The sequence below is a fragment of the Odocoileus virginianus genome, chromosome 10, assembly GCF_023699985.2.
Source record: "Odocoileus virginianus isolate 20LAN1187 ecotype Illinois chromosome 10, Ovbor_1.2, whole genome shotgun sequence".
Classification (NCBI taxonomy): domain Eukaryota; kingdom Metazoa; phylum Chordata; class Mammalia; order Artiodactyla; family Cervidae; genus Odocoileus; species Odocoileus virginianus.
Window position 1 is genome coordinate 69,202,252 of NC_069683.1, and position 15,530 is coordinate 69,217,781.

The 15,530-nt window shown below is 40.0% G+C and overlaps 1 protein-coding gene across 3 annotated transcripts in view; it reads left to right on the forward strand.

The window, feature by feature from the left end:
• The window catches only part of DYNC2H1 (dynein cytoplasmic 2 heavy chain 1), a 385,810-nt gene that overhangs the window by 191,907 nt on the left and 178,373 nt on the right, over positions 1 to 15,530 (forward strand). For all 3 annotated transcript variants that reach the window (XM_070473685.1, XM_070473686.1, XM_020900373.2), the window contains 2 exons: positions 1,491 to 1,634; positions 6,111 to 6,200. In XM_070473685.1, the coding sequence (XP_070329786.1) occupies positions 1,491 to 1,634; positions 6,111 to 6,200 (234 nt within the window). The remainder of the gene's footprint in view (positions 1 to 1,490; positions 1,635 to 6,110; positions 6,201 to 15,530) is intronic.

A 15,530-nucleotide genomic window follows, 5' to 3' on the forward strand; every position in this document is an offset into this window, starting at 1 on the left:
AGCTTTCTTTATAGTCCAACTCTCACATCCATACATGACCACTGGAAAAACCATAGCCTTGACTAGACGGACCTTTGCTATAAATTTGTACTGAAATTGAAACTGAATGTGTTTCTTGTGTTTAGTGACTATTAAAGAGCATCTTTGCCATTCCTGAAACTTTTCTTAAGGCAAATTAAGTATATCAATAAAAGAGTTAAAAGTTATTTTTCCATTAAAAACATCTTTCCTCCCTTTTCATCCTCTACCCTATTAATGTAATGACTGAACTCTTTTCTTATAAATAGTTAAAATCCTTTTTATTATTTTAACATTCCCTAGAGCAAAATTTCAACTCTGTATCAGTACAATGTATCTTTTTTTCTCCTACATTTGGTGACAGAGATTTGCTGAAGAAAAGCAATAGAGATTAATGTTACTGTGAATTCTCAGTCTCCAACCTGAGTTGGACCCTTACTGACATCCTTTAATTCTTTCTTATTTCCTTGAATGACTTTTCCAAATTTTATTTTAGGTGTTTTTCAGTTCTTGCTCAAATTCCGCCGTGCATAGATTTCTTTCTTCCCTTAAGGAAGAGCTCTGTTGAAACCAGAATTAGAACAGGCGTACAGCCTCTTTTCAAACGGGTCACCCCACCTTCTCCACCATTACTGAAATTGGCAGATGGCATAACTGTCACTCTCTTCCAAAAGGATTTTGAACTTTCTGTGCCTTCTCTTTCTGAACAGACATCCCTGAGTCATGCACATAATTTTGCCAATATCATAGCTGTAATCCTGTTTCTTTGATCAGAGTGGCATAGGTAACTTTCTCAGAGCTCCGTTCATAACCTCAAAGCCATTTAATCCTATGACCCTTTCATGTTTATCATCCTTTACCTTCAGTCAGAACGAAAGCCCTTGTGCTTGTTGGTCCCTTTTATGCTTATGCTCAACGTGCTGGTGCTCTGTTGCCTTAATGCGGCCCCTCGGTTGCAGGCTGCTTCTCTGCCTCTGCATCCATCACTGTTCTGTTGGTGCCAGTCCCACGTGCTACATTCATTGCTCTGACTTTCCTCACTGCGGGGATGGCTGTAGTGCCATGCTGTCTCACGTGACCTAGTGACCTCTGATCACACCTGTTTACCATTTCGTCTCACCCTAATGCAAGTGTTTACCTCTTTCTCCTAATACAAGTCTTCTTGGTCTTCATTAAAACCAATGCTTGTACTACTATACTCAAGAGTAGAGATGTATTTAGAATACACTGATGTAGTTTTATAAAAGTATAAAACAAATATATTATCTTAGGATTTAAATAAGTATAAAAATGTAAAAATATAAAAGCTGGATTATGATGTTTGAGTTGAATTCTATGATTCATCTTTATTTGTTGCCTGTATGTTGACAGAGTAAGGATGTGGCTAGGTTTGTGCATAGGAGTCTGCAGGTGGCAGTAAGCACTGGTACTAAGGTGTTATCCCCCCACCCCTCGCCCCAATTGTTCCACAGGAACGGGATGCCTATCTCCCTCTGGCTGAGAGTGCCAGCAAGATGTACTTCATTATCTCTGACTTGTCCAAAATTAACAACATGTATCGCTTTAGCTTGGCTTCATTTCTCCGACTTTTCCAGCGAGCTCTGCAAAACAAACAGGTATGCTGGTGGTTACCCCATAGCTGAGACTGAATAAGAGATCACTTTATTAGGTGCTAAATTTATAATAATTTCTTGAGTGAAGCTGCTTAGAATTACATTTCACAAGACCGTATATAACACCTTTAAACTATATTTAAAAGAGACTGGTTCCTTAGTTGCATTTTGTGTTTTTAACAGACTGTCCCAGTGTGACAGCCCTCTTAATGGAAATGATTTATGAGTATAAATTAATAAATGATTATGTTCTAAGATGATCATAAAAAAACCCTGGATAATTCAGGAAGATCAGAAATTAACCACATAATCTCATTACCTGGGGAAAGTAACATTTAAAATTTCATTATATACCCTTGTTGTTTGGGGGCTTCCCCTTTGGCTCAGCAATAAAGAACCTGTCTGCCAATTCAGGAGACAGAGGAGACCCGGGTTTGACCCCCTGGGATTGGGAAGATGCCCTGAAGGAGGGCATGGCAAAGCAGACCAGGATTCTTGCCTGGAGAATTCCATGGACAGAGGAGCCTGATGGGCTACAGTCCATGGGGTCACAAAGAGTCAGACACGACAGAGCAACTGAGCACGCACGTGTTGTTTGAGACTGTAGTATGTTACAGGTATCGTTCTAGAAAATGGAAGTACAGGAATACACACTCTTATCAAGTTTGTATTCTAATGGAGGGAATATGTTAAAAAATACACATAAGTTTATCCAAAAGGTATAATACTGTGCTTTAAAAATACTTTGTATACAATTTTCATGTCCATAAATCTAAACCTACACAATGTTTTTGAGAACTTTTGAGGCTCGTGTGTGTGTGTGTGTGTGTGTGTGTGTTGCTCAGTCATGTCCAACTCTCTGCAACCCCCAGAGCCTACCAGGCTCCTCTGTCCATGGGATTCTCCAGGCAAGAACACTGGAGTGGGTTGCCATTTCCTTCTCCAAAAGAGACTACAGAAAGAAAGAAAGTGAAGTTGCTCAGTCGTGTCTGACTCTCTGCGACCCCATGGACTGTAGGCTACCAGGCTCCTCCCTCCATGGCATTCTCCAGGCAAGAGTACTGGAGTGGGTCGCCATTTCCGTCTCCTTTGAGGCTGTACCCTTCTTTATTTAACTACCTCCTATGGAGTGTTCTGCTTATCTCTGCTGTAGATGTTTTTACACTCGAACTTGGCAGATTAAACAGTGTTTCTTTTGTGCTCATCGATTCTGTGGGGAATTTGGTCAGGGCCGGGCAGGGCTGGCTCACCGCTGCTCCACAAGGCCTGCGGCGTGGCTGGGAGGAACTGAGAGGGGAGTGGGTTCAGAGAGGCCCACTGGTGGGCCTGGGGCAGTGGACCTGATGGCGGGCTGCTGACTGCGGCACTTCTCCGTGAGGCTTGGTTTCCTCACAGTGCAGAGTAGGTGAGTTTCTCATATTGCACACTGAGATACCAAACATGTATTCATTCTAGTGAAAAAGGCAGAAGCTGAATTGTGTTTTATAACCCAGCCTTGGGTCATTTCTGCTGTATTCTTTTGGTTGAAGCAGTCAAAACCTGCCCAGATTTAAGAAGGGGAAAGGGACTTCACCTCCTGACAGAACATCAAAGAATTTGGGGTTGTGTTTAAAATAGCTAGGCACTTAATAGGGTTGTTTTTCCCTATTTTTTGTTTCTCTAATTATTTTCCTACTTAACTTCCAAGACTTGGGTAGTTGGGGCAAAAATGCATATATGTAAGTCTTTAGACAAATAGTGTCTATTCATTTTTTGGAAATACATGCTGTTGGTGTATTAATACAACAACAGGGACCTTTTCCCATCATTCCTTATTCAGATGGTTAAGAATCTACCTGCAATACAAGAGAACCAGGTTCAATCCCAGGGTTGGGAAGATCCCTTGGAAAAGGGCATGGCAACACACTCCAGTATTCATGCCTGGAGAATCCCATGGACAGAGGAGCCTGGCAGGCTACAGTTCATAGGGTTGCACAGAGTTGGACATGACTGAGTGACTAACACTTTCACTAAGCAAAAATTGATATTATATATTTTTTAATAATTAGCCTATTAGGTAATTGAAAAATATTTCACTATATTTGACAGTCTTTAGTCATTTGTAAGATAAAATCACTTGTAGAATAGATATCAGATTATTTGTTTTTTCTTTGGTGAATTATTATTTTTTTATATTCTGTTGTATTAGTATTTTGAAATTTGATTTATAAGAGATTCTTTTATATTAAGGACATTAAATCTTTGTCATATGTTGCTAAAATTTTGGGCTTATTGTTTGCTTTTAACTTATTTCAATCATATTTTTTATGAAACCAAATTCATCAAATTGTTTTTTATAGTTTTTATGTTTGATATAGTACTAGTATAAGTGTTTTTAGCATTATATTTTGGGTGCGAATAATTGATTCTTTTAGGTAAGTTAGGGAGCAAAATTTCATATCCAGGTAGGTTTACCTAAGTCTGTCTTTCTGAGGAAAGATTATTATTCATTCAATTAATATTTACTGCAAACTTACCATATGGCAGGCATTTTCTAGGTGCATGGGTGATATACTGGAGCATAAATCAAGAAAAAGTATTGTCTTCATTGGAAGGGGCTAATTAATATTTTCATGAATAAATTATTTCAGAAAATCTTTATTTGAGTATAGTGATGAAGGTTTACTAATATCTTTTCCACTAAAATAACTCATATAAAGTTCTTGTATTCAGATTTGAAATAAATGACAGCTGACAAAGAACTTATATTTTGGAGGTAGGCGTTGTTAGTAAAATCTTTTGTATCACTCCTGGGAGATAAGATAAGCATTTATCCCACATATATTCATAATGTCCTTTGGACAAAGACTAGGTTTCAAGTTGCAGGGTTGGGCTGCAGAATACTTGTGTGTTAAAAATTTTTGAATTTTAATTGTTAACTTTAGTTATACCATTTATAATACTGTGTTGGTAGAAGATGTTTACAAAAAAACAGAAGCATGAAGTTGGTGAGATCTTGTTCATGACATATTGATCTTATTTCTAATTTACTGTGTCAACAAGTAAAACTAAAGAGTCATTTATATTATACTTCTTTTGCATTAATAATGTTGTATAAAACTTGAGAGTATATAGTAACAAGTTCATTTAAAATTGATTTTTATCTTTTAGTAAAAAGGTGTTTATGTTAAAATTCAGTGATCATATAAGAATTGAAAAATACATTACAAGGTCTAAACTTAATAAAAATATTGATTATTGTATACTGTTTAGAAAAGCTTATAGCTTGGTATTTTGTCAGTGACAATAGTTCTGAGATAAGATGGCCATTGAATAACATTTATCTTTGCATGTGTGTGTGTGTATTTGCACCTGTGTGTTTAGGTGGGCATTTGAGTTTATTTAAAAAAGTAATATAATCTTAAATTTTGTTTTCCATTGTTTTGAAAATCTACTCTGTCTTGTAGGTACTATATTCTGTCTCACATTAGCTTGTTTTTTTAGTGGATCCAAGTTTGAATTTCACATATGATCTTTGTTACTAAATAGTAAAATTAACAAGAGTGTGATGTGAACTGTGAATAATGAGCTATCTTAGTTAGAACATGCTACTAACCAGAAGCTTGAAACCAAGGCCAGAAACCTATGTTTGATATATCTGAGTACCAGGTCACAGTGTTTTCTACTAATTTCACACATTTTATCTCTCATTCTGGGTGTACTTCTCTAAATATTTTGCTAGTTTTTTTTTTCCTTGTTTGTTATCATCATAAGGAAGTAAGCAAATTTTGTCTAAATGTTATACCAGGATTGAATTTTACAAGGCATGTATTCTCCAAATGTACCCTGAATAAAGTGAGATGTAACACTCATATTAGTTAGGGAAAAGGCCAGCTTTTATACCATCCCTGTCCACTATTCCTACCCCAAGCCATTTTTCATTAATCAAATAAAGTAGCCATTAATGATAGTTTTCAAATCATGGCAATCAAAAATAGGTAAAAAACTGTGTGTGAATTTTTATACCAAAAATTTCGAATTCATGAAAGATGAGCAAGATTTAAAATTATTTAGATTCTTATGCTGGGGATAAGAAAATTCTTTATAGTATGGTTCTGGTCATACTGTTTTGAGACTGGATTGGTAATTATAATACAGGTCATTAAATGAATTTAACTCAGATTGATGTAGTATTTTTAATGTCAGTAGAAATTAAAAGTGGTAGGTCGAATTCAATTCATATTGTAATTGATTATAATTTTCATTTATTGAGAGCTTTAACTAATACGTTAAAAAATACATCAGTTTTTTATTGTGTTAATATAGAAGTTTAGTACATTTATTTGTTTAGTCCCTTGAGTCTGACTGATGAATATAATTGCTCCAGAATCAATTTTAAGTTTGGAAGAACAGTTTATAAGCAGGATTAAACTGTGAGGTATCTTTTAAGTGTTCATGAGTTTCCTAATGGTTTCTCAATTTTCAAATTGTCATCTGCAGGATTCTGAAAATACAGAACAGAGGATTAAATCTCTTATCAACTCATTAAAACATATGGTTTATGAATATATATGTCGTTGTTTATTTAAGGTAAGAAATATTATGTTTTTCACTTATAAAATGTTACCTGAACCTTTATTTAATATAGTATTAGGTTAAATTATATTAAATTGTACATAACCCTTTACCTACTGGCAAGGTATTAGAGTTGACATTTCTGACATTTTTCCAGAATGTCTTCGAGTACCCAGGATGTAGCAGGGAGAAAGGTGGCAGCTCCACCAGCCGGCGTAGCCTTGCACTTGTCGGTGACCACCGAAAGGGGATGAGGGTGGGTTAGGTAGATCGTCTTCCATCAGATGTTTCTCGGTCTTAGTACTCAGGACATTTTGGGCCACATAGTTATTTGTTGTGGGGGGTCGTTTGGTGCATGTTATGGTATTAATGTTGCCTCTGGCCTCTACCTTCTGGTGCCGTTAGCACTCCCCTTCCCCATTATGACAATCAAAAATATCTCGACACTGCTGGATGTCCCCTGGGCTGCGGAACAAAATTTTCTATTCCCTGCATTACAAGTAAACTAATATATGATTCTGTGTTTTGAAGGAAATCTGTCACAGACATCTTCAAATTGCAAGGCACCCAGAGGAATAAGCAATGAAACATTTTTAGAAATTTTAGAATATTATAGAAAGTACAGAAGGTTTTCATGTAGGACTATTTTATTAAAAAAAAATCAGTCCTTGGGAATAGCTTGAGACATGATTTTAAAAAAAAGCACTTTGTAAAGGCAGTTAACTATGAGAGAAATAGAGTTACTATGGTCCAATTATATAGACTTCTTAGAAGATCTTGAAAAAGATATACTTTTTATATTCTTCAGCACTAGATAGTAGTTTTTATGATTAGAGTGAGTTTATTGAAGATGTTTACTTTAGACAGAGAATAAACCCTTCAAAGAGTTTATTGACAAGGAATGTTATTGGAAATTCAAAGAATTACAGTTGAGCATTTCTGCAGAATTCCTTCTCTAATGAAAATTGTGGATATATATATATATTTTTGAAAAGTGTCATAGTTTACTGTCATTCTAAAAATCAGCCATTCAGCCTTCAATTTTAGTTTGTATAAAAGGAGGAATTGTAAGAGAATAATCTCAAAACCTATTTTGTCACTGGTTATGATCCTAGATATAAGGATGATATGTCAGTAACTTAATTGGTTATAGGTTCATGACATATTTAAACATTTTTATAATTCATTATCTCATGTAAAACTTTGTAAAATTTAATTACACAAAATTTAAAAATATTTTCAGAAAATGTTTCAAATTTAATGAGCAACATAGAAAAATCTTTAAACACTTATTTTACTCTCCTCCAGTTCAGTTCTTCATTAGAGTAAATCACTTTAAGGTTTGATATGTCCTTATAGTCTGTTTCTTCTCTCTTCATATTCATATATGCAAATATATATACATACACACACATATATGCCAAAGGGTGGCTCAGCTGATAAAGAATCTGTCTGCCAATGCAGGAGATGTAAGAGACACACAGGTTCAATCCCTAGGTCAGGAAGATCCTCTGGAGATGGAAGTGGCAAGCTGCTCCAGTATTCTTGGCCGGGAAATTTCCATGGACAGAAGAGCCTGGTGGGCTACAGTCCATGGAGTTGCAAAGAATTGGACATGACTGAGCATGTGCCCCCCCTCCCACATATATATATATACACAACACATCTTGATCCATTCCTCTTTGGATGGATACTTAGGATGCTTCCATGTCTTGGCTATTGTAAATAATGATGCAGTGAGCATAGAGAAGCATATATCTTTTAAAATTAGTGTTTTTATTTTTTTTGGAAAAATACCCTCAAAGTGCAATTGTACTATCCTATGACAGTTCTATTTTTTAGCTTTTGAAGAGCCTCCATACTGTTTTCCATAGTGGCTGTACTAATTTACAATCCTACCAACAGTGTGGGTTCTGTTTTCTCCACATCTTTGTGAACCCTTGTTATTTGTTGTCTTTTTGATCATAGCCATTCTGGACAGATGTCAGGTAGTATCTCTTTGAGGTTTTAATTAGTTTTTGCTCAGTGGTTAGTGATGTTGAACATCTTTTCATGTGTCTGTTGATCATTTGTTTGTCTTCTTTGGAAAAATGTCTACATCATCTGTCCATTTTTTAAATAACAATTTACAGTTGTTATGTCTGCTCATCAAATTGATCCCTTTATCATTATGGTGGTACTAGTGGTATAGAACTTACCTGCTATGCAGGAGACATAAGAGATGCGGGTTTGATCCTTGGGTTGGGAATATCCCCTGGAGGAGAACATGGTAACCTACTCCAGTATTTTTGCCTGGAGAATCCCATGGACTGAGGAGCCTGGTGGGCTACAGTCCATAGCATCATGAAGAGCTGGACATGACTGAAGAGGCTAATTAGCATGCACACACAATGTCTCTTTATGTCTCTTGTTACAGTCTTTATTTTAAAGTCTGAGAAATTATGTTTTAAAGATAGCTCAGCTTTCTTTTCATTTTCATGGAGTAGATATTCTATCTCCTCAATGTAGTCCATTTGTCTTTTGTTCTTAAGTGAGTCTCTTGTAGGCAGCATATAATGGCAGAAAGTGAAGAGGAACTAAACAGCCTCTTGATTAAGGTGAAAGAGGAGAGTGAAAAAGCTGGCTTTGAACTCAACATTAAAAAAATGAAGATGATGGCATCTGGTCCTATCACTTCATGGCAAATAGATGGTGAAAAAGTGGGAACAGTGTCACATTTCATTTTCTTGGGCCCCAAAATCAATTTGGATGGTAACTGTAGCCGTGAAATTAAAGGATGTTTCCTCCTTGGAAGAAAAGCTATGACAAGCTAGACAGTGTGTTAAAAAACATCATTTTGCCGACAAAGCTCCTATAGTCAGAGCTATGGTTTTTCCAGTAGTTATATATAGATGTGAGAGTTGGACTGTAAAGAAAGCTAAGCACTGAAGAATTGATGCTTTTGAACTGTGGTATTGAAGAAGGCTCCTGAGAGTCCCTTGGACTGCAAGGAGATCCAGCCAATCAATTGTAAAGAAAATCAGTCCTGACTATTCATTGGAAGGACTGATGCTGAAGTTGAAAATCTAATACTTTGGCCACCTGATGCGAAGGACTGACTCACTGGAAAAGACCTAGATGCTGGGAAAGATTGAAGGTGGGGGGAGAAGGGGACGACAGGATGAGATGGTTGGATGGCATCACCGACTCAATTGACATGAGTTTGAGCAAGGTCTGGGAGTTGGTGATGGATGGGGAGGCCTGGTGTGCTGTGGTTCGTGGGGTTGCAAAGAGTCGGACACGACTGAGTGAACTGAACTGAATTGAGACAGCATATTAAGAAACAGAGACATTACTTTGCCAACAAAGGTTCATCTAGTCAAAGCTATGGTTTTTCCAGTAGTCATGTATTGATGTGATATTTGGACTATAAAGAAAGCTTGAGCACAGAAGAATTGATGCTTTTGAACTGTGGTGTTGGAGAAGATTCCTGAGAGTCCCTTAGACTGCAAAGAGATCCAACCAGTCCATCCTAAAGAAATCAGTCTTGAATATTCATTGGAAGGACTGATGCTGAAGTTGAAACTCCAATACTTTGGCCACCTGATGCAAAGAACTGACTCCATGGAAAAGACCCAGATGCTGGGAAAGATTGAAGGCGGGAGGAGAAGGGGATGACAGAGGATGAGTTGGTTGGATGGCATCACTGACTCAATTGACATGAGTTTGAACAAGGTCTGGGAGTTGGTGATGGATGGGGAAACCTGGCATGGTACAGTCCATGGGGTTGCAAAGAGTCACACATGACTGAGCTACTGAACTGAACTGAGCTGATTCATTATCATTTAACTTGAACACTACTGGATAGATTGTTTATCTCTACTTTGCTTAGTTCTTCTTCTAGGGTTTTGTCTTTTTGTTTATTTCAAATATATTCCCTGTCTCCTCATTATGCTGAATTCTCTATTTTTATTTCTGTGAACTATGTAGGTCAAGTATGTTTTCTGGTCTTGTAGAATGGGTTACATGGGGAAGGTCTCATGACTCTCAGCAGCATACTCCCTTCTGCTTACTAGAGCTATATGCTCCAAGGTTGTCTCCTGTGTGGGCTGTGTAGACCCTTCTGTTGTCTAGGGGCCAACTACTGTGGTTGTATTAGTCACCGAGGCTGTTCCTTGGCCTAGTTGGCCTCTGGGCCCTACCTCAAGTGTTGACTGCCAGGCCCTGGTGGTTGGGCCTGGGTCCCAGCATGGCTGGGCACATGACCTGATGGTCCTGGGACTGTTGCTGGCCTGCTGAAAGACAGGGCCAGATTCTGGGGGATGCCAGCCCATTGGTAGGAGCTGGGGAGGCTGGGGCTGGTATTGGCCTGCTGGTGTGCAGAGTCGGGTTCTGGGTTGGCTGGCTGGGGGCTACTGGCTCTGGTGCTGTCCACTGATGATGGTTGGGTAAGCCCTTGACATTACTAGGCTAGAGGAAAGTGAAAGTGAAGTTGCTTACTCATGTCTGACTCTTTGTGACCACACAGACTATATAACTCACCAGGCTCTTCTGTCCATAGGATTTTCCAGGCAGGAGTACTGGAGTGGGTTGCCATTTCCTTCTCCAGAGGATCTTTCAAACCTAGGGATTGAATCTGGGTCTTCTGCATTATAGGCAGACACTTTATCATCTGAGCCACCAGGGAAGTGCCTCCCCAGCTCCTTCTACCACTGGGCCACCAGAGGAAGGACTCCACAATGGTGCTTGCTAGACCAGTGTGCTGGTTGTTGAACCTATCAATCATTGACTCCTACCCTAAGTCTGGGTTGCCTTTTATACCTTTGTGGTTGTCCAAGCAGCCTACTATATTTTTATTAGCTCAAGGCTGTATATTAGTCAAGGCTGTATATTGTCACCCTGCTTATTAAACTTGTATGCAGAGTACATCATGAGAAACACTGGGCTGGCGGAAGCATAAGCTGGAATCAAGATTGCCGGGAGAAATATCAATAACCTCAGATGTGCAGATGACACCACCCTTATGGCAGAAAGTGAAGAAGAACTAAAAAGCCTCTTGATGAAAGTGAAAGAGGAGAGTGAAAAAGTTGGCTTAAAGCTCAACATTCAGAAAACTAAGATCATGGCATCTGGTCCCATCACTTCATGGCAAATAAATGGGGAAACAGTGGAAACAGTGGCTGACTTTATATTTCTGGGCTCCAAAATCACTGCAGATGGTGATGGCAGCCATGAAATTAAAAGACGCTTACTCCTTGGAAGGAAAGTTATGACCAACCTAGATAGCATATTAAAAAGCAGAGACATTACTTTGCCAACAAAGGTTCATCTAGTCATGGCTATGGTTTTTCCATTGGTCATGTATGGATGTGAGAGTTGGACTATAAAGAAAGCTGAGCACAGAAGAATTGATGCTTTTGAACTGTGGTGTTGGAGAAGACTCTTAAGTATCCATTGGACTGCAAAGAGATCCAATCAGTCCCTCCTAAAGGAGATCAGTCCTGGGTGTTCATTGAAAGGACTGATGTTGAAGCTGAAACTCCAGTACTGTGGCCACCTGATGTGAAGAGCTGACTCATTGGAAAGACCCTGATGCTGGGAAAGATCAAGGGCAGGAGGAGAAGGGGACAACAGAAGATGAGATGGCTGGATGGCATCACTGACTCAATGGACATGAGTTTGGGTGGACTCCGGGAGTTTGTGATGGACAGGGAGGCCTGGCATGCTGCGGTTCATGGGGTCACAAAGAGTTGGACGTTACTGAGCAACTGAACTGAACTGATAGTTGAGGGTGTGTTGTGACCTGTCAGTATCCTGTAGAGGAAAATCTTAGTGAGCAGTAGATTCAGGATGATTTGAAGCCACATGCCTAAGGAGCAGATTCTGAAGTATGAAAATATATACAGTCCTATGGGATTGCAAGCACTGGAGCCAGGTGATCTTCTGAGTGGAAGTTGTAAGAACAGAGGCTCTAGACAAGTGTATGGGCTTCCCTGGGGGCTCAGGTGGTAAAGCATCTGGCTGCAATGGGGGAGAGCTGTGTTTGATCCCTGGATCGGAAAGAATCCCTGGAGTAGGAAATGGCAACCCACTTCAGTATTCTTGCCTGGAAAATTCCATGGATGGCGGAGCCTGGAGGGCTACAGTCCATGGTGTTGCAAAGAGTCGGTCATGACTGAGCAACTTCACTTTCTTTCACTTTCAGACACGTGTCTAAGGTCTTTTCTGGGAGATACCGGTGAACAGAAGGGGGCAGATGTGGCCTTCACCAACCCCGATCCCTAAGAAAGTTCTGTAGCCCCTAGGTGTGTGCCAAGCCTAAACCTGCCTCTCAGACCAGAGCTCCAGTAAAAGCAAATAGGCTTCTTTCACAGAAAGATGGGAGTGAGTTTGAGAGCCTGTCAAAAATTCTCTATTACTGTCCCACAGGACCCAGGAATGCAAGCTCTCCTGGCTTCCAGAGCCAGATGATCAAGGGGTGTCCCCTTGGCTGTAGCTCTAAAAATCAGGGCTCCAGAAATATGTAAAGCTCACTTCTGAGCGATACCCTGGTGCCCTGGAGCCTGGCAGAGGGAAAATAGCACTCTGTTGCTCGCTGGCTGTAGGGCTGCAGCAGGGAAGCATAAAAATGGCGTTCACCAGAAAAGGAGAAAACGGAGGAAGATGGCGCCCGCTGGCTAGAGCACAGAGGAGGGAGAGTGCAAACATGGCGCCTGGTGCCGGCAGCGAGGCGGAGCTGTGGAGAGATGGCCCCACCGGAGACAGGGAAGACAGTGATGGCGCCTGTTGACTGGCAGAGGGAGAGGGTTAGATGGTGCCCACCATTCTCTGTGTCGAGAGTGTTCTGGCAGGCTGTTTGACATGCTGTTAAATTAGATGCCCGCATCTCACGGCAGCGCTTTAATCTACCCAAGGGGAGCTCTTTGGCTTAAAATCTGAGCTCTGTCACTGCTTCTCAGCTGAGCCCTGGGAAAGGCCAGTTCCTGCATGGGGGCCTTTTTTGAGCAGAGGATTACAGTCTTGTGGATATCGTGTTGTAAGCCCAGTTGATTTTCAAAGCTAGATATTTTGGGAGCTTGTTACTCAGGTTCACTTCAGTTCAGTTCAGTTCATTTCAGTCGCTCAGTCGTGTCCGACTCTTTGCGACCCCATGAATCGCAGTATGCCAGGCCTTCCTGTCCATCACAAACTCCCGGAGTTTACTCAAACTCATGCCCATCGTGTCGGTAATGCCATCCAGCCATCTCATCCTCTGTCGTCCCCTTCTCCACCCACCCCCAATCCCTCCCAGCATCAGGGGCTTTTCCAACGAGTCAACTCTTTGCATGAGGTGGCCAAAGTACTGGAGTTTCAGCTGCAGCATCAGTCCTTCTAGTAAACATCCAGGACTGATCCTTCAGGATGGACTGTTTGGATCTCCTTGCAGTCCAAGGGACTCTCAAGAGTCTTCTCCAACACCATAGTTCAAAAGCATCAATTTTTTGGTGCTCAGCTTTCTTCACAGTCCAACTCTCATATCCATACATGACTACTGGAAAAACAATAGCCTTGACCAGACAGATGTTTGCTGGCAAAGTAATGTCTCTGCTTTTTAATATGCTGTCTAGGTTGGTCATAACTTTCCGTCCAAGGAGTAAGCGTCTTTTAATTTCATGGCTGCAGTCACCATCTGCAGTGATTTTGGAGCCCAAAAAAATAAAGTCTGAAACTGTTTCCACTGTCTCCCCATCTATTTCCCATGAAGTGATGGAACCAGATGCCATGATCTTAGTTTTCTGAATGTTAACCTTTAAGCCAACTCTTTCACTCTTTTCTTTCACTTTCATCAAGAGGCTTTTTAGTTCTTCTTCACTTTCTGCCATAAGGGTGGTGTCATCTGCACATCTGAGGTTATTGATATTTCTCCCGGCAATCTTGATTCCAGCTTGTGCTTCTTCCAGAACAGTGTTTCTCATGATATACTCTGTATAGAAGCTAAATAAGCAGGGTGACAATTTCCAGCCTTGACGTACTCCTTTTCCTATTTGAAACCAGTCTGTTGTTCCATGTCCAGGTCTAACTGTTGCTTTCTGACCTGCATACAGGTTTCTCAAGAGTCAAGGCAGGTGATCTGGTATTCCCATCTCCTTCAGAATTTTCCAGTTTATTGTGATCCACAGTCGAAGGCTTTGGTGTAGTCAATAAAGCAGAAATAGATGTTTTTCTGGAACTCTCTTGCTTTTTTTGATAATCCAGCGGATATTGGCAATTTGATCTCTGGTTCCTCTGCCTTTTCTAAATCCAGCTTGAAAATCTGCAAGTTCTCGGTTCATGTATTGCTGAAGCCTGGCTTGAAGAATTGTGAGCATTACCTTACTAGCATGTGAGATGAGTGCAATTGTGCGGTAGTTTGAGCATTCTTTGGCATTATTGCCTTTCTTTGGGATTGGAATGAAAACTGACCTTTTCCAGTCCTGTGGCCACTGCTGAGTTTTCCAAATTTGCAGGCATGTTGAGTGTGGCACTTTCACAGCATCATCTTTCAGGATTTGAAATAGCTCATCTGGAATTCCATCACATCCACTAGCTTTGTTCCTAGTGATGCTTGCTAAGGCCCACTTGACTTCACATTCTAGAATGTCTGGCTCTAGGTTAGTGATCTCACCATTGTGATTATCTGGGTTGTGAAGATCTTTTTTGTACAGTTTTTCTGGGTATTCTTGCCACCTCTTCTTAATATCTTCTGCTTCTGTTAGGTCCATACCATTTCTGTTCTTTATTGAGCCCATTTTTGCATGAAATGTTCCCTTGGTATCTCTAATTTTCTTGAAGAGATCTCTAGTCTTTCCCGTTCTGTTGTTTTCCTCTATTTCTTTGCATTGATCACTGAGGAAGCCTTTCTTATCTCTCCTGGCTATTCTTTGGAATGCTACATTCAAATGGAAATATCTTTCCTTTTCTCCTTTGCTTTTCGCTTCTCTGCATTTCACAGCTATTTGTAAGGCCTCCTCAGACAACCATTTTGCCTTTTTGCATTTTTTTTCCATGGGGATGGTCTTGATCCCTGTCTCCTGTACAGTGTCACGAACCTCTGTCCATAGTTCATCAGGCTCTCTATCAGATCTAGTCCCTTAAATCTATTTCTCAGTTCCACTGTATAGTCATAAGGGATTTGATTTAGGTCATACCTGAATGATCTAGTGGTTATCCCTACTTTCTTCAGTTTAAGTCTGAATTTGGCAATAAGGAGTTCATGATCTGAGCCACAGTCAACTCCCGGTTTTGTTTTTGCTGACTGTATAGAGCTTCTCCATCTTTGTCTGCAAAGAATATAATCAATCTCATTTTGTTGTTGACCATCTGGTGATGTCCATGTGTAGAGTCTTC